Raw genomic sequence first — 23,098 nt, 5'->3', positions numbered from 1 at the left:
TCACTCATGGCAGATTAATCTTTTCAAGGTTAATCACCCACGGAGTTTTCCGTTAATATTATAAGTAATATACGACAAACGGTGAGGCTTACCACGTCGTCATCGCTGGCTTGTACGGTAAGAACGGAGTAACCAATATCAACATCCATTCGAATATTTTCTTCATACGGGGCATTTGTAAACTCAGGGGCATTATTGTTGATGTCCACAACATGCACAACTACATTCTTCATTTGCTTCAAGTCACTGTTCATCTCTGCATAGATATTAGCGGCTCCCAAAGTCAACTGGTAGGGGTTCTCCATATACTCCAGCACAGTACTTGTATAAATCCGACCGGTTTCATTGTTAATGTTGAAATGCCCAGCATCATCACCATCTGCACAAACATGACAAAACGGAATATTGAATTACGTGTACTGTTAAAGGTATACTGTCACCTGTTCCAATTTTGCCACAGTTACCATGGAAAGAGAAATTCTAACCAATCACAGATTTCAAGCGGGTGGCCGCTTTTTAAAAACAGCGCCCTCACATGGGCATTTTGAATACAAAGGAACGCCCCTTTGACCATATATGGGCATATTTAGATTACAGGTGACTGTATACCTTTAAGGTAGAAAGCGTCTCGGTGACAGAATTTCGGACTCTCAAATTATTTTGGTCTACCACTCGTGCATGGTGGCTCACTTTGAAGCTTCTGGGGTAAATAAAGTTTTCATTTGCACAGTTTTGCGAAAATCGCGAATTTTATTTTCCCTCATTGAGATAACACATGGGTGGCGGGAATTTCCAATATGGGTAAATATTTGGCCATTTGTTTTCCCGGTACCAATATTTGCATGGTAAGTCGGTAACCCTGATTTTTATTTTTGATGTTGAAAGAGAATGGCCGAAAGTTTGCTTGAGAAAAGTTTGAGCAAAAGTTTATTAAGTCTTCCTTTTTCGAGGCGCCAACTACCTTAAACAATATTCTCAAATACATTTTGCACAAGCGAATGTCATCATATCTTGCTTCATCACGCATGCAGTAAATCGCAAACGTTCGCGCGGTAGATTCGACGCAGGCACTCAAGAATGAAGCAGAGGCTCCTGTGTTAAAAAATCTCCACCTGGGATCTCAAAGAGCGCCAACGAATAGCTTCTGCGTTCGTCACCTGAAAGACTAGAAAACCATCCGTACAAAATTACATCACTGTCATGCCAAAAATGCGCAAAGTATCATCAAAGACGGAAGGTCAGTGACAAAATTTACCTTCTATAGTGTACGTAATTAACGCATTTACTCCGCTGTCAATGTCCGTAGCGTGTACTTTCCCAACAAACTCACCAGCATTCTGTGCTTCTTTAACGGAAAAAGTATCTTCTACCTGTACAAGAAGATGAAAGTAAAACCCTGTTGATTGCATCTGCTGTTCTAATGCAGTTTGTATGGCGTTTTTTTGCACAACAACGTATAGACAAACGACTTACAAAATGTAAAATGTCATCATTCAGAAGTGGACGAGAAGATCAGCCAAGACAATGTCAGCAGACACTGACATGACACTGACACACCGTTATGAAACACCCTTATGTACCACATTGAAAAACAAATGATTTTCCATTTTACTGTGTGTTGACTAGGAATTATTCATGTACTAGCTGAATGATCCAAAGTGAAATTATATATATAGAGAGAGAGAGAGAGAGAGAGAGAGAGAGAGAGAGAGAGAGAGAGATCATGTTATCAAAAGAGGGCTGCATTTATTAGAAGTAAATGCTTACAGATACAAACTCAGGTAGGTTATCATTGACGTCCGTTATGTACACCTCTATCGTACCATAGCCTGTTTTCTCTGGAACGCCTTTATCCACCGCATAAACAATGATCTGGAACATACAACAGAGATGTCATATTTCACGGTTGAAATTTTAATGTAAAAGTTAAAATGTCGACCAGTAATTCATTTCCCATTGACGACCATGGCAGCATTGAGCTAAATTTCCCTACTTTAGAACATTCCGCGACCCAAATGCCATTGACTTGTGTATGATGAGGGTCAGTTTTTTGTATACTGGTCAAAATTTCGTGTGCGCATGCAAGTCCTCGGAAATCTTAAGCTGCCGACCAAAATAGCGCCCCAGTGGTGATTTTGCGAAACTGAAAGTCCATTTCTACTCTTGAGGTAGGTCTCATAACTCAACAGATTATAATTACGGCTCAATTATAGAATACCCAGGTCGGCCAAGCTGATGTGATTTTTGAATGCTGCTTTTACTGAAACACCATAAACCCAGGGTCTAACCTTTAAAACCTCAGTTTACCTGGGCTCCTACAAACAAAGAAGTTGGCAGTATTTTTCACCCGAACGATGTAACGAACTCAAACGTAAATTAGCGGTCTTGTGCCATCAGACATTACCAGAATTATGCATTGGAAGGGGGCGGTTCATAGTCACCACAAGGGATGTTTCCAATGCATAGTTACGACAAGGGATATTTCCCATGCCGTTGTAAGTTCAAATCTTCAAATTGATACAGACTTTTTATCACGCTTTATCTTTTCCCGTTCAGCTTTATAGACTTCTAGGACAAAAAATGACCCTACCTGATAGTATCGTTCCTCTTTCTCATCGTAGTCAAAGTCATCAGACGTATGGATTTCTCCAGTGTTCACGTTGATAGTAAATTTGTTTTCACCGTCCTTTGTATTTCCTCCTTCATATTTTATACCGTATCTGTCGATCTCTCCGGCGTCTCCGTCATCGTCGTCGGTAGCTACAACCTTGATCACCAGGGTACCTATTTGTATGTTCTGAGATCGAGAGAAGTGTGAAAATCAATGGCAAATGCATAAACGTTTTTCTTGCATATGGGTCGACTGGTAAAATGATACATATTTTTTTCGACTACAAACTTTTTTACATGATCAGTGACTTCTATTCAGAGTCAGCATGATAAGATAAGATAAGATAAGATATGATAAAACTTTATTAAATCCCTAAAAGGGCACCGTATGTAAGATTGGGTTCTGTGTCATCAGGAATTACATATTCAAGTACAGGGGCACCACAGGGTACTGTTCCCGTTGAACGATTGGACGGTATTTCGGGACCAATATGATGGCAATTTGACTTGGTCGAAATAATTCAAGTTGGCCAGCTTAAACTTGACCAAATCATCTTAAACTTGACAAATCAGCTACTGAAACCGTAAAGGCGGTTTTGACTCCGAAAACAGGGAAAAGGCCAAGTTCCATTCACTCGCTCTGTCTCGATCAGTCATTTAAACCGAATGAAGCTATTTCTTGGGCATGGCTGGATGAAACAGAGCAATAATCAAATTACATTTCGAAGCTATAAAATGGAATGTAGACATTTTTCACCCACTTTGCAAAATAAATATTGTGACATCGCATATGCTCAACTCATGATGACGTGTACTCCTTAAGTCTACAACAACGAGTACAAATAATGGTATCTGTAGAATTAACAATGTCAGCAAGCTTTGATAGTCGGTCTAAAACTCATTAGAGTGGTAAGGTAGTACGTGCCCCAAAACTGAGAGAATCTCGTTCCCATCCTTTTTTAAAAGAAACTTTACAGTCCTTTCATTCTCTTTCAAAATTATGGATAAAAATCAACGGTAAACGTGTAAAGTTTGGTATAAACGAGCCAGAAACGAGCCAGCTAAAATTTATCGACATTTGAAATAAAATGGTTATGTTAGTTCCTATCTTAATTCTCAAGGGGGAAACTAAATTTTCGATTTTCGATATTGTTTTCAAGACAAGGAGGTGAACCTTCATGTGCTGCACGAGCGCCCAGAGGAGTGAAAAAGAACAAGCCAGTAAACTATTTAAAGATTTCAGAGTCCAATTTTATAGAGTCTCGAGGCGCATTCTTCCCTTAGTGTTGATACCATTACCTCTGGGATGTCAGTTTCATCCGATTCAACGGATGGTGCGTGGATGTTCTCGATGTACTCAATGTCCACAGTTACATTGGCAGTGTCATAGAGAGGTGGTATACCGCCATCAACGGCGCGGACATCAAAAGTGACCACATCTTGCAGACCGCAAAAGGGTATGCTTCCTCTGGTAATTTCGCCACTTGTCTCTCCTATTTCAAAGTAACCTGAAAATGGAAAAAGAGGGAATCATTGAAAATTATATTACGTTACAATTCGTAACCCTGACAATTTCTCTTCGATAGTAAAGTGACTAACCCCCCCAATTTTCAAGTAAATGGTAAATGGCAGTATCATGAGTTTGTCAGATAAAAAGGCACACGTTCAAATCAAACCCACGCTCTACAAGAATTTGACTATCGTGAGATTACTGAGGGAGGCCACACGGGAACATTCTTAAGTCTGGTGCACTTATCCCAACCAGAACTCGAGTGCACGGAATAAGGTGGGCAATGTGATTTTAATTAACGTTGAGATAGACATTGGAAAGCTGGTTTAATTTCAAACATTCGTACACTAGCAAGTCATATATATAACTGCTTCATAACACTCAGAGAGGTCGAAAATTTTTGCGATCAATGAACAGAAAACAGTTCACAGAAAATTGATTGTTGTGAACGCACTACCATTCAAATAAATTACGAGAGTAAGCAAGCCGTGCCGAGTTTAATTTGCGAGATGTATTCATCAAATTAATCGGTCAGCAAATTTCACTCAACTGCAGTCTCGACTGACAGCAAACGACAGCGACATCTCTGTAAACTCACATGTAATCAAAGCCTTTGAATCTATTTCCCAATTATTTCTTGCCGAATCTACTGTTCTTGCCTTCCACAATATCAACCATAGTATTTGAAAATTTCTTATAATGAGTATATGGCATTCTCACTGGTAGACTGTAGAAAACTCTGATGGAAAGTTATCTATACGCATATATAGATGGATTCTAAGTTTATTCGTGCATATGTACGTATACGTAGTCGCATATACAATTTATTATCATATCAATTTTCATTACCTAGAGCCCATGTATCTGCAATTTCGTACGTGATTTCTCCAGTTCCATAGGTCGGGTAGTCTGGATCGAACGCAGTCACCGTCACGATAAGAGTTCCCTCAGGATCGATGTCAGTGACAGACCCTTGGTAAGACTTCGGGTCGAAATACGGTGCTTCGTTGTCAAAGCCTACTACTCTTATCAACACCTGGATTATTGGAAGAGAAAAAGTGTTGTGATGCCAAAACTGGGAGATATTTTTTACAGCGAAAACTGAACTGACCTATCTGAAAAACAACATCAGAATTTTAATATCTTTACAGTATACATCACAAAATAGATTGAAATGCACTACGAAAACACGATTTTGCACACAAGTTGTGAGATCTATGACCTTGGTATAAATGTAACCCGCTTACACATTATTGCCAAGCGAGATCTCATACAATCTCAATCATGATGGTAATCATCAATTGAATCTATTCAGATGTAGTGTAGATATTTTCTTCAGTATCATGACAATAATTATGTTTCATTTGGAAGAGGAATGGTGCCTCACCGTTGTGCTATCATGTTGAAGGGGATCTGTTGGATTGGTCTCGTTGTAGGCATCCACTGACAGTGTGTACAAGCCAATAAGGTTCTCGTCCAATGCCTTACTCAATGTGATATTACCAGTGTTATTATCAACTTTAAAGTGGTCCGTCTCCACTGAAGTGGCGTTCATGTTTTCTAAAAAAAAGTCACCAGGAAGCCAAAATTTGATAACAATGCGCAAGCAACAGTTGATAGTCATGGATATTTGACTTATCAAAACCCTCTTTATCAAGCCTCAGGTTTCTCAATGCCAAACTGGCGATCAGTTCTATCGATATTTCGATTGCTTATCCGCATGATAAAATGATTAGAATCACAAAAAGGCACTCTTTTCAAAGAAGACATGAAATGACCTCGCGTGGCATGTATAGTGCATGTCGCAAACTACCGGATGGCGCAGTTCAATTTTATTAAGACAGACATGGAAGACAAAAATACTTATTTTCTACCCATAATGAGCAATAAGCTTAATGCGTTCATGCGGGTCATCCTAATGCAACACAAGATAGTTCAAAATTTAGTACATCAACAGTAATCTTCTCCACTTCGAAAAATCGATCCATGATGTTAAGTGCTGTTTGTTAATCCATTCTGAGCTATACAATATGTAAAGTATCGCACTTAGAGCCGATGTAATTTTTTCAATGGCAATAATCATTTGAAAGATATTGAGCACTGACCTGTGTATTCTTCTTTAATTATTTCATAGAAAGTGTCTTCTAATTCCTCGCCATTGTAAGTTGCTGTCACCGTGACGACTTCGCTACCGACGGTGTGGTTATACACGATTGTCTCTTTGTATTCATTGTATTCAAAGAGCAGTCTATCTACAGGTGGTGTGGTGAAAGAGGTTGGCGTTAAAGTAGCAATGGGGGTGTGAGTGGGTACACCTGGCGTTACAGGACTTACAGGTGAGACACCCGTGGCTGGGCTGCCCGTCCCAGGCTGGCCACCAGTCGGTGGGCTACCTGTCTCAGACCGGGTTCCACTCACAGGTTGGGTACCAGTCGGTGGACTTCCAGTTTCAGGCTGCACGCTCGTTCCTGGCCCACCAGGGGTGCCATCAGTTACGGTGCCGATGAAGGGAGTGATTTCACTCACGGGTGGGAGATCAGTTGCGGGCGTACTTCCAGTCTCAGAGATTGGAGTTGCAGGAGATGTCCCGCTGAACAGAGTTGTTGCCAGCAGAGGGGACGTAGCTATCACCGTTGGAGCCACGGTTACCGTCGTGTTAACAACAGTTTTGTCATTGAGGCTGATGTCGTTCAGGTTGTACGCTTCAACTTCAACATCATAGGACCCTGTCATGTCCTCAAGAACCTTTGTGTTTCGTAAGACCCCGCTGTATTCTACATACAAGTGAACAAAAACATTATATATATATATATATATAATATATATATATATATATATATATATATATATATATATATATATATATATATATATATATATATATAAATATATATATACAAAATGTATACAATGTGCCCTCCCGGTTATCACCACAATGGCTTTATGGCAACCTCTGAACTTGGGCACAGAAAGTATATATATATATATATATATATATATATATATATATATATATATATATATATATATATATATATATATATATATATATATATGTGTGTATGTGTGTATGTGTGTGTGTGTGTGTGTGTGTGTGTGTGTGTATATATATATATAATTCCTTTCTACATACAAGTGACAAATGAACAAGAAACATTTTAGCTATGAACACAAATATATATATATATATATATATATATATATATATATATATATATATATATATATGTATATATATATTATGGTAGTAGCAGCATTTGGGATTACGACACATTGCAATCACACGTTCGCGATGTCATCGTGCCACATACAAAAGATACTGACCCTCAACGTAAAAACAGTCATCGCAATCGCCATTGTTGTTGACTTTGTAGAGAACGACAGCGTTGATGCCAATATCTGGATCCTCGGCCGACAGTGTCGTGATCTGAGAAGGCAAACGTCAAGTACAATTTCATTTGACATACAACAGTTGATTTGAGGTTCATGTAGTACGAAAAAGACTATCGCAAGTACATCTAAGTTTACACAAAGAATCATTAGTTTAGCTTCGTCACTTTGACTTCACAAGAAACGTTTAACTCGGTATCGGCAAAATATATATAAATGCAGTTGTTGTCCTTCGTATTCTGGAAAATAAAGTTAAGAGGCATCCGTAGGGATAGGACAGACATAGAAACTTATTTTCATTGAGTAATACACAAACGACGATGCAGAAGAAAATTATGTTGAAATATGTATAAATGGACACGTAGCCAATCTTCCAAACGACGTTAGTCAATTTCTGCTGCGAGTGAAGCCTTAGAGAAGAAGGTGGTCATAGCGTGGCTACTTCATAATAAACAATGGAGCCCCATATACAAGATCTTTACTCACTGACGTGCCAGGCGGATCATTCTCGGACAGTTCGCCTTGGTAAAAAGTGTCATCAAAAGACGGTGGGTTGTCATTGACGTCGAGCAACGTGATGTCCACAACTACAGACGAATTGAGTGTCATTTCCAAACCCATATCTTCAGCCTGCAATGAGAGCGATGGGTCTTAAGCTGGAGTCCATATCTTTGCAAACATGTCACGCGGGAACACTGACGGTCAATATCCCCTAGAAATCAAATTTAACCCCTCTGCAACGTGTGAAGGTGATAGAGATAATTTTGAACAGTCCAAATTGCGTCATACCACATTGCAGAAAAGCGAGGGCAATCCTATGACAGAGCATTTTTGTCTCATTGTATTCTATGACAAATACGTATTGAAAAGCTTATGGCCAAAGGGTGAAACTACAGAAATAACTGCCCAGATACCTAAGTTTGCCTGGATAATCATTGCCTTTGTTCCATTCTGCGCTGGTGAGATGGTTTTGTACAGAGAACAACATTTGAATTTAAATGTCAGTCGAATATGCTTTAGGCTTGCGCAGTGGTAACTGCATGCACACTGGGCAAAGACGCCATATTGTCAGTTCGAAAGATTAAAAGTTTATTTTACCACCTTGCTGATCGGGACAAAACATTTCAACGGGGGTTACGCCCTTGGACGACTGCGAAAGAGTACTGTCAATATGCGACGTTCAGTCCTGATTTCCATACTTTATCATAATGGCACTAAAAGTAATACATTATTTTGTCAAAGAAATATGGTTAGAATTTGTTACCTTGATTTCAGTAAAGCCTTTGATAAGATTGACCACAACATACTTCTTCACAAATTATCAAAATTCGGTATAAATAGTAACATAATTAAATGGACAGCACATTTCTTGTATAATAGATCTCAAAGGGTGAAGATTGTGGTAGCTTTTCTTCCTGGCAAACAATACGTGCAGGTGTTCCACAGGGAACAAAATTGGGCCCAATTCTATTTATGCTCATGATTAATGACATTCCTGATTGTATTGGGGGATCAAACTTTATATTCATGGATGACACCACGGTGTCAGAGTGTGTTCATTCCAGTACTCCTACTAATTCGCAGATGCAGACAACATTATCACACATTGACCAGTGGGCTTCAGTAAATAATATGAAACTAAATCCAATAAAATGTAAAGAAATGAGGCTATTTTTTGGTAAGGTACCTCCTCCTTTTCCGCCATTGTTACTAGGCAACAGTGTCTTAGAAATCAAAGAGAATTTTAAATCTCTTGGGTTAATCATAAATAACAAACTAAAATGGGATAACCATGTTGATGATATGGTCAAAAAATCCTCACAAAGGTTGCACATTCTCCGTGTTTTGTGCAGATTTGGGGCTACAGCTCATGAGCTTAAACAAATTTATATCTCATTGGTTAGATCAACCTTAGAATATGCCTGTACTGTTTGGCAAGGTGGTCTCACTGAAAAGAATAGATCAACGATTGAAAGAATCCAGAAGAGAGCACTACGAATTATTTATCCATTTTTGTCTTACAGTGAATCACTTTCTCTATTACAGCTAGACACACTCGAAACTAGACGTCAGAAATTTGTAAAAAGTTTGCTGAGGAAATCATAAAACCAGACCATAAACTAAATTATCATATTCCCCCTAAATCAGGTCACGGATATTCGACAAGGAATAAAAGCTTGGTTAACTTTAAAATCCGCACAAAACGTAAAGAATCAAGCCCAGTAGTCTACTGCATTAAACTACTCCAGAGTTCATGATTCTCTGTCCTGTGTTGAGCTGTTGTGAATGTTGGTTTTGTCAAATTTCTGTTGTGTCTATTTTGATGTCTTGTCGTCGTTGTTGTTTTTTAATTTTTCCAATTCTTTTAGGGGTTTTTGGTGCTCGTTTTTGAAATTACTAGTTGATGTCTTGCTTCCTTGGGAGTCTTTTTCTTGTAGTGTTTTTTAGTGATGTACTGTAAATTTTTTATTGACTGTGTTGTAAACTCATTTTATTTGACCATTTTGGGTCACAATTTGAGTATTAATAAACCATAATAATAATGAGTTGTCAGGTTTTCGTTGACTCACCATGACGACTAAAGAGTATGAAGCGGTTTCCTCTCTGTCAAGGTCATCGTGAACAAACAATTCTCCAGTGGTATCGTTAATATAGAACTGGTCTCCTGTAATGTTAAGGTGAACATGTGAAACTCCGATGTGAATTTTAAACAGGTGAGTATAGTTAAGCAGATTCTCGATTGCTATGAACTGTGGATCTTATTTGGGCAACCTTTCTATCTTCACATGGCATAAAACAAACTTTATATCTGCTTCCAATCTCCAAAGCTTCTTGAATTGCTCGTTAGAGTCGGAATTTTGCCATTGCTTCTGAAGCGCAACCGTATTAATTAGTTTGTTACATCTGCCATGGATTGAGAATCACATCGATATTAATTCTCAATTATTTTATCCATCGTAAACCATCTTCTATTCCACAGACTGGTCGGCTCACATAGTTAAGCACAATAAGCCCAATTGCTCTGCGCGTTTCAACATATATTGAGTGGAGAGAATAAAATTAAACTTGTTTTGTTGTAAAACACAAGAAATTTTTTTTCAACAGTAACCCGACATCGTTGATGGTATCGAAAGATGTGGAGAGATGAATAAGAATCCCGGCTATAAACACATTTCCATGTCAGAAAATGGGCAAATATCAAAGATTGGCTAATGTGCTAATACTGATATGTAAAATCTTCAGCTACAGTATTCACCAGACATTTATCTTTATTTACGGAAAACTTCAATAAAAAAAAAGAAAATGAACCTGATGTTACAAACCACTTTATTTTCTCGCTTCTGACTGATGTGAAGATTGAAATTTGCGCATGTACAGGACTACGGCAAACTTCTCTAATTTCCCCTGAGCGCATTTTGCAGCTGTGGGCAGACATCGCAATAAGGGTATCACGTGACAACTTACCTTCATCACCTCCGATTATGTAATAGCCAATTTCGGCGTTCTCTTCTAAATCCAAGTCGGTAGCAGCGACCCGACCGAGGAATGTCCACTTGGTGGCGTTTTCGAACACCGAAAATGCATATGACGATGCGTTGAACCCAGGGGCGTTATCGTTCACGTCAGTTACAATAACCGTCACCTGTGGTATATTGTCAATTAAAAGCCCGATATAAGACACTGGAAATATGACTTGTGTGAACATACGCCACAACTTGGACTCGTATTGTTGGCAGGGGCACGATTAACTGAATACCCAAATATCAACTTTTTAAACCACTGCATGATTTTAAAAGGAGTTTCGGTATCGCAAAAGCCACTGCGAGTAACTTTATTATTCCATGCTGTCGTCACGATTCTCATGCTTAAATATATCTTGTTTTTTTCGAATTCCAGAAATCACTTTTATTCTATAGTATAAAACGATTAAAGAAGTAAAGACGTTTTAATTGTTGTCACTGGAAGCTGACGCTTAACGTAAAATGGTTTCAACAGATATATCTGATAAGGAATTGAGCTCGAACTGGACAAATTGAAATTGGTCAATTTTGTTGCTAGGTACAGTAGACTGTGCTTCGATTTAAGGAACGAAGTCGGCCATTTTTCATGAATTTTGTTTGATACGAGATACTACTTATATTGTTTGACATGTTGTAAGATACTGAATGAATGGGTGGCCATGCATGTATTCGACCCCGGTTTTATACACGCTACGATGGTTCCATTTAATTTTTCTAAAACCAGGATCGAATATGGCATTATGGTCACCCATTCATTCAGTATCTTTCAACATGTAAAACAATGTAAGTAGTATCTCGTATCAAACAAAATTCATGAAATAAGGCCGACTTTGTCCCTTTAAACGGGACACATAAGCTTACTCTTGCTTACGATTCTCATTTTAGCATGCAAAAACAGGACACACACAACTTACTGTAGTGTATGTGGCTGGATATACAGGTGGTATGTTAGCTTCCGCCCTGACTGTGACGTCATAGACATCTCTGCTCTCCCGGTCTAATGGGATCAGTGTTGTGATGTCACCCTGTGCGGAAAAAATGAAAGCGATGCTAAACACTGATGTAATGGGTGAAATATTGAATTTACCTTGAATATGGCAAAGCTGAAAAACAATGAAAAACAAATCGCGTTGGAATTTTAACTCTTGTATGTCACGGTCAACATTAATTTTCGTCATGCGGAATTAAGAAATTCAAAATTTAATTTCTCTTGCCTTTCATCTGCTTAAAATCACAGCGATATATCGATTTATTTGGCTAAGAATTTAGAACGGTACGCCGATGAAGATTTACGGTCACATAAAATATCTCTCTGGTATAACTTTCTTGAAAAACTTTTAACACAACTCGTGATGGATAAATGGGTATTGGGAGGGCAGCTGTCAGAACGAAGACGTGCAATTTTTTCCAAGATTTAACCTGTTCCCGCAATAAATAGGTCGACAATGACCATTGATAACACTGCAAAACAAAGGTGATCGAAGGGTTTAATATAGTTTGCTGGCAGACAGAGCATGCACGCGGGGTCTTTTTTAGATTTCAACATCATCATCTCTTCCAAGCCAGGCAGATATGATTTTTGCTAATGCAGTAAGGTTGCACGTTTTGATAATATGTACTCCACAGATATTTTTCTATCTTGGCAATGTTAATCCCTACCGAAGACAGCCGATCGCAGATGCCATCGATGTATACATTTGCCTCCTTACATTTGATATAAGATGGTTAACTACTTAGTCTTGCAACGCGTTTTCATCAGTCAAATACTGTGTATTATTGGGCACTTTACTATGTCTAAATCGCGCCCCTTCTTGTGATTGTCACACAGAGAAGTTTCAACAAAAACGTTTATCAATCCACATCCACCTAAATCATACCTTTATGACCATGACATTACATTCTCTTGCCATAGTTACGCCTGACTCACGTTAAAATATAATTAGTTCTTTCTAAAACAACAACTCAACACCACCACCACCACCACCCAACAAAAACTTCCTGAAACATATGAAACATCTGAAAAATGTCAACCTACCGTGACTCGATCAATTTGGAACACTTCACTTGGATCAAGGATGCCGTAGAACACTTCAATGTCTGGAGTATTCACCGTTGCATGGACACGGGTAACAAAAGTGCCTGCCAAAATATATAATACATTACTTTTTGGGATGCTACTAAGATTGCTATCATGTAGATAATCTTTACACTGCGTGAGAAAATTTTCCTAACGAAAAGAGCTTTCGGCCTGTCTCTCTACATATATTTATTAAGGTCTACCAATTTATCAATTCATCTATTTCTATCATATGCAATCAATATTCATATTTATATAGTTGGTTATGTTAAAATGTATATAGTTCTTACGCAATATATCCGTCTACCCGTGACTATCTTGCTGTGTGTCTGTATGAATGAATGAATGAATGAATGAATGAATGAATGTAGTGCGATTGCTTGTTGTTACATTCGTACGCAATGCATCGTGTTTGCGAAGTTAATACCTTTTATTTCAATATCCTTGTGACTGTAAAACACGTTTGTAAAACGAAGACAATGATATCATCAAAGTTTTATCTATCGTCCATCTATGGCTCCCTAAAAACCTGGTACTTCGTCTTGTAAATTCGAAGGTATCTTGTCATACTCACCGGCTTCCTCGTTTTCTCTGACGTCATCCAAGTACGTTGTTTCGTTGAATTGAGGGTAGTCATAAATGCTATCGTAGATGATGATTGTAACATTGGCATACCCACTGAGTGGTGGATGGCCCAGATCTGTCGCCACAGACTCTATCACCATTCTGTAGGCTGTCATGTTGGTAATGTTAAGGGGTTCTAAAATACCTTCCTCGTACATTAGTTCACTGAAAATAAAGAAGTAATGACAATTAAAGATTTAAAAATTCTACTCCTCCCTCCCTCCCTCCCTTCAAGGTTGTTGCAACACGCAGTATTTGGCTGGTTTAAGGTAAAATATTTATGTCCCAACACGAGTTCAACTTAGGACAATAACTAAAAGGTCAATCACCTTACATTCGTACAGTAGCACATTCTTCCTTTATGAACCAAATACTGGATGTGTACCATTGACCGAAAGACAACGGTCATTATATTTGAAAATATTACTGAAAACGGCGAAAGCTTCTCTGTCTTATTGTCAGAGCATAGCTTCTTTCATCGATAACAATGCTTGAATGCTTTGGAAATAGAGAAGAACATGTACTTGTCTAATTATTGTCGAAATTGACCCAGGCATACCTGTCAATTTTTTGCTGAATTTGCACGAGTCCAGTGCATTCATCAACTTTGAAGTATTCATGTCCATCGCCGCGGAGACTGTAACGAATTTCAGCATTAGAGCCCTCATCGGCGTCGGTAGCAAGTACCTTTAGTACCGATATTTCCGGCATGGTTCCATCGATTGTTGCAGTAGTGTAGCTATCCGGACAGAATACTGGAGGGTTGTCATTAACATCAAGAATGTCGATTCTGACTTGAACTGAGGCACTCATTGGAGGCACGCCCTCGTCCGTTGCAACAACTTCAAAAATGTAGTGGTCTTTAGTTTCCCTGTCCAATTCACCATCGACGATGATTGTGCCGTTATTGTCAATGGCAAATGGAACACCCTCTGTGGAGCAATAATAGCGTCAATAGAATTTGTGCTGACAAAGCGCCACCAGTTTTTTGCATAACTGGTGGCACATCTTGCACGTACAACCGTGTGACAACCACGTGTGTAGCAACCCTATTTGTAACAATCAACCCTATTTTTAACAAAACTTAATTTTCAAAAAAAACGTTTGCCGTATTTGTTGAAATATTAATAAAATGTGCATATTTGTATGTTTGGGGGCAATTTTCTTTTTTTTCCTTGTCAAAACTCATTTTTCCGAAATTGCTTTTGTTACAAATGGGGTTGATTGTTAAAAATAGGGGTGACATGTCAACCCTATTTGTAACAATCAACCATATTTGTAACAAAACCTAATTTTCAAAACAACTTGGCCGTATTTGATGAAATCTTGATGAAATATAAATATTTATATGTTTAGCGGCAATTTTCTTTTTTTTTTCCTGGTCAAAATTCATTTTTTTTCAAAAATGGTCGTTAGATTAAATTTAGTTGTGCAGGTTGCTAGGGATAAGAGGCCTACTCGTAAGATATAATCAAGTCGTGCAGACAAATGCCAAACGTTTGTTTCGGGGCAATTTTCACAAATTTCGGTCAAAAATGTTTTAAATCTCGTTTTCTGACAGAAATCATACTAACCCTATGTGGGGTTAACTTTTGTTACAAATTGGGTTGATTGTTACAAATAGGGGTGACGTGTCAAACCTATTTGTAACAATCAATACTATTTGTAACAATCAACCCAATTTGTAACAAAACCTAATTTTCAAAAAAACGTGGCCGTATTTGATGAAATCTTGATGAAATATACATATTAGTATGTTTGGGGGCATTTTCTTTTTTTCCTTGTCAAAATTATTTTCCGAAAATTTTCGTTAGATTAAATTTCGTTGTGCAGGTTGCTAGGGATATAACGCCTACTCGTAAACTGTAATTAAGTCGTGCAGATACATGCCAAAAGTTTGTTTCAGGGCAATTTTCACCAATTTCGGTCAAAGATGTTAAAAATCTTGTTTTCTGACATAAATCATACTGACCCTATATGGGGTTAACTTTTGTTACAAATTGGGTTGATTGTTACAAATAGGGGTGACGTGTCAACCCTATTTGTAACAATCAACCCAATTTGTAACCGAAATCGGTGAAAATTGCCCCGAAACAAACTTTTCGCATGTATCTGCACGACTTGATTATATCATACGAGTAGGCTTCTTATCCCTAGCAACCTTCACAACGAAATTTAATCTAACGACCATTTTTGGAAAAAATGAGTTTTGACAAAGAAAAAAAGAAAATTGCCCCCAAACAAACTAACATGTATATTTATTTCACCAAGATTTCATCAAATACGGCCAAGCTTTTTTGAAAATTAGGTTTTGTTACGAATTGGTTAAATTTTGTTACAAATACTATTGATTGCTACAAAAAGGGTTGATTGTTACAAATAGGGTTGACACGTCACCCCTATTAGTAACAGTCAACCCAATTTGTAACAAAAGTGAACCCCACATGGGGTTAGTATGATTTCGGTCAGAAAACGAGATTTTTAACATTTTTGACCAAAATTGGTGAAAATTGCCCCTTACAAACTTTTGGCATGTATATGCACGACTTGATTACATCTTACGAGTAGACCTCTTATCCCTAGCAACCTGCACAACGAAATTTAATCTAACGACCATTTTTGGAAAAAAATGAGTTCCAACAAGGAAAAAAAAGAAAATTGCTCCAAACATACTAATATGTATATTTCATCAAGATTTTATCAAATACGGCCAAGTTTTTTGAAAATTAGGTTTTGTTACAAATAGGGTTGACCCGTCACGCCTATTTGTAACAATCAACCCAATTTGTATCAAAAGTTAACCCAATTTAGGTGTAGTACGATTTCGGTCAGAAAACGAGATTTTTAACATCTTTAACCGAAATTGGTGAAAATTGCCCCGTAACAAACTTTTGTCATGTATCTGCACGACTTGATTATACCTTACGAGTAGGCCTCTTATCCCTAGCAACCTGCACAACGAAATTTAATCTAACGAGCATTTTCGGAAAAAATGAGTTTCGACAAGGAAGAAATTGCCGCCAAACATACTAATATTTATATTTCATCAAGATTTCATCAAATACGGCCAAGTTTTTTGAAAATTAGGTTTTGTTAGAAATTGGTGAAATTTTGTTACAAATAGGGTTCATTGTTACAAATTGGGTTGATTGTTACAAAAGGGGTTGACACTTCACTCCTATTTGTAACAATCAGCCCAATTTGTAACAAAAGTTAACCCTATATTGGTTTAGTAAGATTTCGGTCAGAAAACAAGATACCTTAACATTTTTAACCGAAATTGGTGAAATTTGCCCTGAAACAAATCTTTGGCATGCATCAGCACGACTTCATTATATCTTACGAGTAGGCCTCTTATCCATAGGAACCTGCACAACGAAATATAATCTAACGAGCATTTTCGGGAAAAAATTAGTTTCGACAAGTAAAAATAGAAAATTGCCCACAAACATACTAATATGTATATTTCATCGAGATTTCATCAAATGCGGCCAAGTTTTTATGAAAATTAGGTTTTGTACAAATAGGGTTGATTGTTACAAATAGGGTTGACACGTCACCCCTATTTGTAACAATCAACCCAATTTGTAACAAAGGCAGTTTCGGAAAAATGAGTTTTGACGAGGGAAAAAAAAGAAAATTGCCCCAAAAACATAACAATATGCATATTTTATTAATATTTGAACAAATACGGCAAAGTTTTTTTTTGAAAATTAAGTTTTGTTACAAATAGGGTTGATTGTTACAAATAGGGTGATACACACGTGTGTCTCATACTTGGTTCCTACTGGCTACCTCATGCAGAAGAGTTTGCACTTGCACAAAAATGGTATTCTCCCAATATGAATAAATAGTAGCATTATAGTCGGTAGAAAAGGACATTTCATAACGTCATAAATAGCAATAGTAGTGCTAGTGAATCGCGCTCTGAATTGTTATTTTCAATTTATGGATTTTCTGAGGGACCAAGTGCCCGCACAGACGGCTTTTACACATTTACATCCCACATTGCTTCAATGCGAAGGATCACTTCGTTTCTCCCATTCACAACAGAGCACGAGAAGATAGCAACCTTCTTTCTAAACCATAACTTCCGAATCGGTAGCCATATAGTTTTGAAGTGTCTCGTATGAACTCCGTAGATTTTTTTAAAATGCATAATGAAAGCGGAAAAAACTTACCATCACTTGAAATCTCATAAACAAGTTCACCGTTAGTCCCAGAATTGTAGTCGTATGCTTTAACAGTGGTGACGTAGCTGCCTATCGTTGCGTTTTCGTAGACCTCGTCACGATACGCTGGTTGAGGGAACTGGGGTGGTACGTTGTAGTAGTCGCCAACCTCTATGATGACGTAATTATATGATTCATGTTCCCTGTCATAGCCTGAATTATACGCCATCACCGTAATATTGTAACTGTAGCGACCAGTGATGTTACCGTATAGGGTATCGGCTACGGTGATATTACCTGAATTCATGAAAAACGCATTAAAAGAAGAACAGACAGGGTTTAATTTGGCAGTGTTCCGTAAAATCTTAAGCTCTGTAGCTGTGTCAAGTGGCCGCGCGGTATCAAACTTTTGACGAAATAGCGCTACGCAAGATTCAAGGGCGAAGCATTCAAAGCAAATACCGCAAAGAGGCACACGGTTTTACGACGATAGGGCCATTAATTTAAAACGTGCAGTTTACAGCCGTTATAATTTTATAGTTTTATTATTTTATAGAATGACTGAAGAATTTACTTACCCGTATCTCTGTCAATGTCAAACTTTCCGTAGTCTCCGTCTATGAAGTAGTATTGAACTTTGTTGTTCCTTTCATCAACATCTAGGTCAAAGGCACTTACGGCGCCGATTAGATATCCAACCGGCTCAATCTCGACAACTTCGAATGGTTCATGCGGGTCAAAGGTCGGTTCGTTGTCGTTCAAATCCAAGAGTGTGATTTCAAGGGGCACAACTGTAGCATTTTCAAAGTCGTCTGAGTCATTGCTGGCTTCAATCTATACAGTATAGGTGATATCATGAGCTCTAGCGTATCTCACATACACAGACTATACACAAACGCTTTCAACTCCCTATCCGTAACGCTTGACATTTTTAGCATTTTCTTATGCTTTACGTAATAGGTGAAAAAATTATGTTGTTTCTACAAAGTATGATAAATATTAATATGCAAATAAAATCGTTGTGGGTAAATTACTTGCAGTTACAGTTACAGAGGCTTTGCATGTGGGCAAATTCAGATCTTCGCATGCAACGAAATTATCGGGAGATGCAAAAAAAAAATTCATATGAATCATATTATATAGTATAAACATAAATTGAAATCAAATAAAGTGATACAAGCTGACCAATCTCCCTTGAACAATTTTAATAAACTTATCACCAGACCAAATGTCTTTCAAAAAATGACACAAACCTCGAGATCATATCTTTGAAGCGTCTCACTATCCAAGCTGCCAGTGACAACGACACGGGCAAAGCCATCGTCTTCGATCGTGATGTTAAAGTCCGCAGACCCATCTCCAGTGAGACGCAGATAGATGTCCGCGTTGCTGCCGATATCTGCATCTGTAACTTGTATCTCTGGAACCTGAACAACGGATTAACCTTTTGCGTGCTGTAATTTTTCCCACCAAAATTTTAGTGCAACATTTTACAAATTTTTATGAATTTTTCTGTATTTTTTGAAAATTTTGGACCAACTGGACATCACATTTTTTGTCAAAAATCTGAAAAAAATTGGCACGGGTACATTTTATAAAGTCGGCAAAAATTGACTTTGGCGCTCAAAGGGTTAAGCTGATCAGGAATTCTGCCAAGCGACCAGGTAGCACATTCTCGGCTTAATTCTCCTGCTACTACATGGTCGCTATACTTACTTGTAGAAACATAAAATATGCAAACCAGGTTTAGTTCTATTATTAAAAAATCTTTAAATATTCCTACAACTCAGGTGTAGATGATTACCACGGTGTAATGCAGTGGCAAGTCAAACTCTGTAGAGTGTCACTCAGCACGGAATTATACTTACTATCACTATGTATTGTCCGGCATCGGAATTTTCGGTGATGTTGCCCGAATACGAATCCTTTGCAAACTCGGGGTCGTTGTCATTTACGTCTAATACAGTGATGACAACTTCTGTAACAGACTAGAGAGAGAGAGAGGAGCTTAATGATGATATTGTAACCGGTTCGCTACTCGATACGTTTTCTTTTTCAATAAGTTTTCTACATGAAAGTACGCCTACGAAATGGGTTGCTCATCAAGAGATCTTTATAATCCGTAGTTATATGTTTGTGTTCCATCATGAAACGGGATTGCGATGGTATTATCTTGCAATTGATAAAATAAAACTGCTTACATTTCTCCTGAGGTCACCATCATCATCATCATCATCATCATCATCATCATCATCATGAATTCATTCTTCAACGTCTAATTCCGATAGATGAAAAAATTCTAGATTTCAACCTTGTCTTACAATATTAGCATCACTACACTTAACGCATTTGACCAACTCACCGTCCTTGGAGCGTAACCTTTGTCCACGCCGTTCACGATCAAAGTGTACGTGTCTAACGTCTCCCTGTCAATGTCACCAATCTTGCGTATAGCACCATCCTAAAATGACACACACAAGACAAGAATAAGTTTGGGGTAACTTAGAGACAACACCACTTTAGTGAGACCGAGGCAACTTTGTACATACGAACATGGTAGACCCATAGATGTGATAGATCGCCAAGTGTTAGTACCGAGCTTCGATCAAAAATCGCTTCAACTCACCTGTGAAATACTGAATTTGTCGTCGGCTCCATAAATGATGTCATATGCCGTGATGACTGAGCCAGTGTCCGGATCATGGGCTCGCACTGTCCCAACCACTGTACCGTCGCTCTCGTCTTCCAGGACGTCAAAACTGTAGCTGGTTTGATTGAATATCGGGTCTTCCAAATTACAATGACCCTGTTGTGTTGAAATTGTAGGAAAGGGAAAGCATCAGACAGTTCACAGATGCATTGTATTTAGATGATGAAAGAAGTCCAAATCTGGTGGTATCTCCATCTTCATCGACAGGTAAGGTGAAAGATGGCATATCGCGTGGACGGAAAACAGTGTTTTGCAATTGCAAAATTAGCACACGTAAGGTTGTGTCATTTCAAAAACAAACAAATGGACAATAACTAAAGTTCTGAATCTTCTGCACCACATTGAGCAATAGCCTACAAAGGTACGACAGAGAACGCTAAGGGAGAAGGATTATCTTATTGTATTATATATCACAGATGGCTAAAAATTGAATATTTATAGTGGAAAAAAAATTAATTTCGTCATCTGATAAGATTTGGTAAATTACTCTTAAGTTTACTTGTATGAACTTATTTCTTTCTACGATAACAGAAAAAAGCAATTGGAATTTCTGGGCTATATCTTCCCACAAAATATTTTTCCTTACCTCAACCATTATTTTAACAGTTGCTGTGTCGTTGATGGCGCTCTCACCTCCAACATACGCCGTCGGATTATAGACGACAACTTGCACTGTGATCATTGCTTCCGTTTCGTCTGTAAGCTGCTCGCTGAGATACATCTCGCCAGTCTCGCTGTTAATTTGTAGTTTGTCGTAATTTTCTCCGTCTATGATTTCGTAAATTATTCGCCCGTTCTCTCCAATGTCTTCATCGGTTGCCTGGAAAGTGAATGGAAGTCACAGAGCATGAGCACACTGACAAAAATCTGCCAACCAGTCAAAATCAGCTCCAGACTTTCAATTTTTCAGTATCCACCGACTATATTTTCTTTGAGTGGATAAATCCTTTCCTTTCTTTTCACAGCTCAGTGAGATTACAGTATATCACTTTCGCTGGTGGTGGGGCACACACAGGCAAACACAGACACGATGTTATGACCTTATATCTAATCTAATCTATTCTTGTGACAGTATAAGGGACTGGTCAGTTTCTTCAGCCTGGGGGGGCCGGTGGATTCATGGGGGGGGTCACCCTGTTTTGACTTTGGTGATAGGGGGGTCACCATGTTTTTGAAATGCCCAATAGGGGGGGTCAGTGTGTTTTTGAATTTTGTCACAGGCTCATCATTGCCTAAAATGCTAGTGTCAGCCAAAAATTCATCATTCAGTTGTATTTTTCGGCGCGCCCTTCGGGCGCGTAACTTTAATAATCAGTCATATTTTTCAGCACGCCCAACTTTAACATATCAAGCATACATACATCAGAGATATCTGTATGTTCAAATGATATTTTTCAGCGTGCTCTTCAAGCTCATTACTTTAATATATCATACATCTTTCAGCATGCCCTTCAGGTGCATGACTTTAATATACAAGGCATATATATCAGAGATATCAGGATGTTTCATATTTTTTGGGGCGCCCTTCGGGCGCCATACTTTCAGAGATATCTTGATGTTTGCTAAGTGAAAGTGTACCATTATGAAATCTGCATTTCATATGAAAAGGATGACAAATTCCTGATACTTTTCTGTTCTCTCTGTGAGAATTCAGTATGAGAAAGCAACATGCACAAATATTTCACAATATATATTTGATACAGTGACTTATTTTAGAGATAGAAAAATGACAAGATATCTTTCCTTCTCATTGATGCAATTATTTTCCTTTGTTTCATAGGTTTTCTGTAGAAAGATGCTTTTTTATGAACAAAATAACAGTTAAAAAAGGCAGTTTTTGTCATTATTAGCTGTGCTTTTATGGTTTCAATGTTACACAAGAAAAGGTCCTCTCAGACACTGTACACATCAGATTTGGCTAAAAAAGCTCTCTATGGCTCCTCAGTAGATTTAATTGGATGGTTGGCAAGCCTTAACACCCATCAAAGTTTTTGATTCACTGCTTTTTCCTCTTTGATATTAATGATTGACATCCATTTCTGTACAACAGTTCAGGACATCTGGTTAAGCAGAGAAAGTGTGAAATACATTCACAGCTCATTCAAAATACAGCTCATTCAAATGTACTGTATTTAAACTTTAAGATTGACACTTTGAAATTCCTATCTTACAACTGACATGTCAACAATTTCACTAAACATAGAATGACATTTAAAATAAAATATATATATAATCATATAATTTATGTCAATCTTTTGTTTAACCTTTGGTCGCGCCCGTGTGGGGGTCACCATGTTTTAGAAATTTGGAATAGGGGGGTCACCCTGTTTTCAAAATTGGAATAGGGGGGTCAGCCACTTTTTGAAAAAATAATCCACCGGCCCCCCCCCCCCCCAGGCCGAAGAAACTGACCAGTCCCTAATGACAGTAACATCAACTGGAATTTAATCGTTGTTGCAAGAAAGTGAGCGAAAATTACAACGA

General features: G+C 38.1%; 1 protein-coding gene across 1 annotated transcript in view; it reads right to left on the bottom strand.

The window, feature by feature from the left end:
• The window catches only part of LOC139122292 (protocadherin Fat 4-like), a 34,749-nt gene extending 13,297 nt beyond the window's left edge, over nucleotides 1-21,452 (bottom strand). Inside the window, exons 1-23 of the mRNA XM_070687690.1 lie at nucleotides 21,201-21,452; nucleotides 20,531-20,710; nucleotides 20,267-20,365; nucleotides 19,773-19,892; nucleotides 19,158-19,331; nucleotides 18,483-18,738; nucleotides 17,914-18,201; nucleotides 14,292-14,664; nucleotides 13,683-13,897; nucleotides 13,067-13,170; nucleotides 11,946-12,056; nucleotides 10,976-11,153; nucleotides 10,081-10,175; nucleotides 7,997-8,140; nucleotides 7,445-7,547; nucleotides 6,226-6,894; nucleotides 5,508-5,680; nucleotides 4,970-5,156; nucleotides 3,910-4,118; nucleotides 2,591-2,797; nucleotides 1,768-1,872; nucleotides 1,256-1,370; nucleotides 93-379 (exon numbers count right to left, since the gene is read on the bottom strand). Of these exons, the coding sequence (XP_070543791.1) occupies nucleotides 93-379; nucleotides 1,256-1,370; nucleotides 1,768-1,872; nucleotides 2,591-2,797; nucleotides 3,910-4,118; nucleotides 4,970-5,156; nucleotides 5,508-5,680; nucleotides 6,226-6,894; nucleotides 7,445-7,547; nucleotides 7,997-8,140; nucleotides 10,081-10,175; nucleotides 10,976-11,153; nucleotides 11,946-12,056; nucleotides 13,067-13,170; nucleotides 13,683-13,897; nucleotides 14,292-14,664; nucleotides 17,914-18,201; nucleotides 18,483-18,738; nucleotides 19,158-19,331; nucleotides 19,773-19,892; nucleotides 20,267-20,365; nucleotides 20,531-20,710; nucleotides 21,201-21,335 (4,527 nt within the window). The 5' untranslated portion in view covers nucleotides 21,336-21,452. The remainder of the gene's footprint in view (nucleotides 1-92; nucleotides 380-1,255; nucleotides 1,371-1,767; nucleotides 1,873-2,590; nucleotides 2,798-3,909; nucleotides 4,119-4,969; nucleotides 5,157-5,507; nucleotides 5,681-6,225; nucleotides 6,895-7,444; nucleotides 7,548-7,996; nucleotides 8,141-10,080; nucleotides 10,176-10,975; nucleotides 11,154-11,945; nucleotides 12,057-13,066; nucleotides 13,171-13,682; nucleotides 13,898-14,291; nucleotides 14,665-17,913; nucleotides 18,202-18,482; nucleotides 18,739-19,157; nucleotides 19,332-19,772; nucleotides 19,893-20,266; nucleotides 20,366-20,530; nucleotides 20,711-21,200) is intronic.
• Between the last annotated feature and the right edge of the window lie 1,646 nt (nucleotides 21,453-23,098).

Source organism: Ptychodera flava, chromosome 22 (genome assembly GCF_041260155.1).
Source record: "Ptychodera flava strain L36383 chromosome 22, AS_Pfla_20210202, whole genome shotgun sequence".
Taxonomy (NCBI): domain Eukaryota; kingdom Metazoa; phylum Hemichordata; class Enteropneusta; family Ptychoderidae; genus Ptychodera; species Ptychodera flava.
This window is presented reverse-complemented; position numbering and strand designations above follow the sequence as displayed.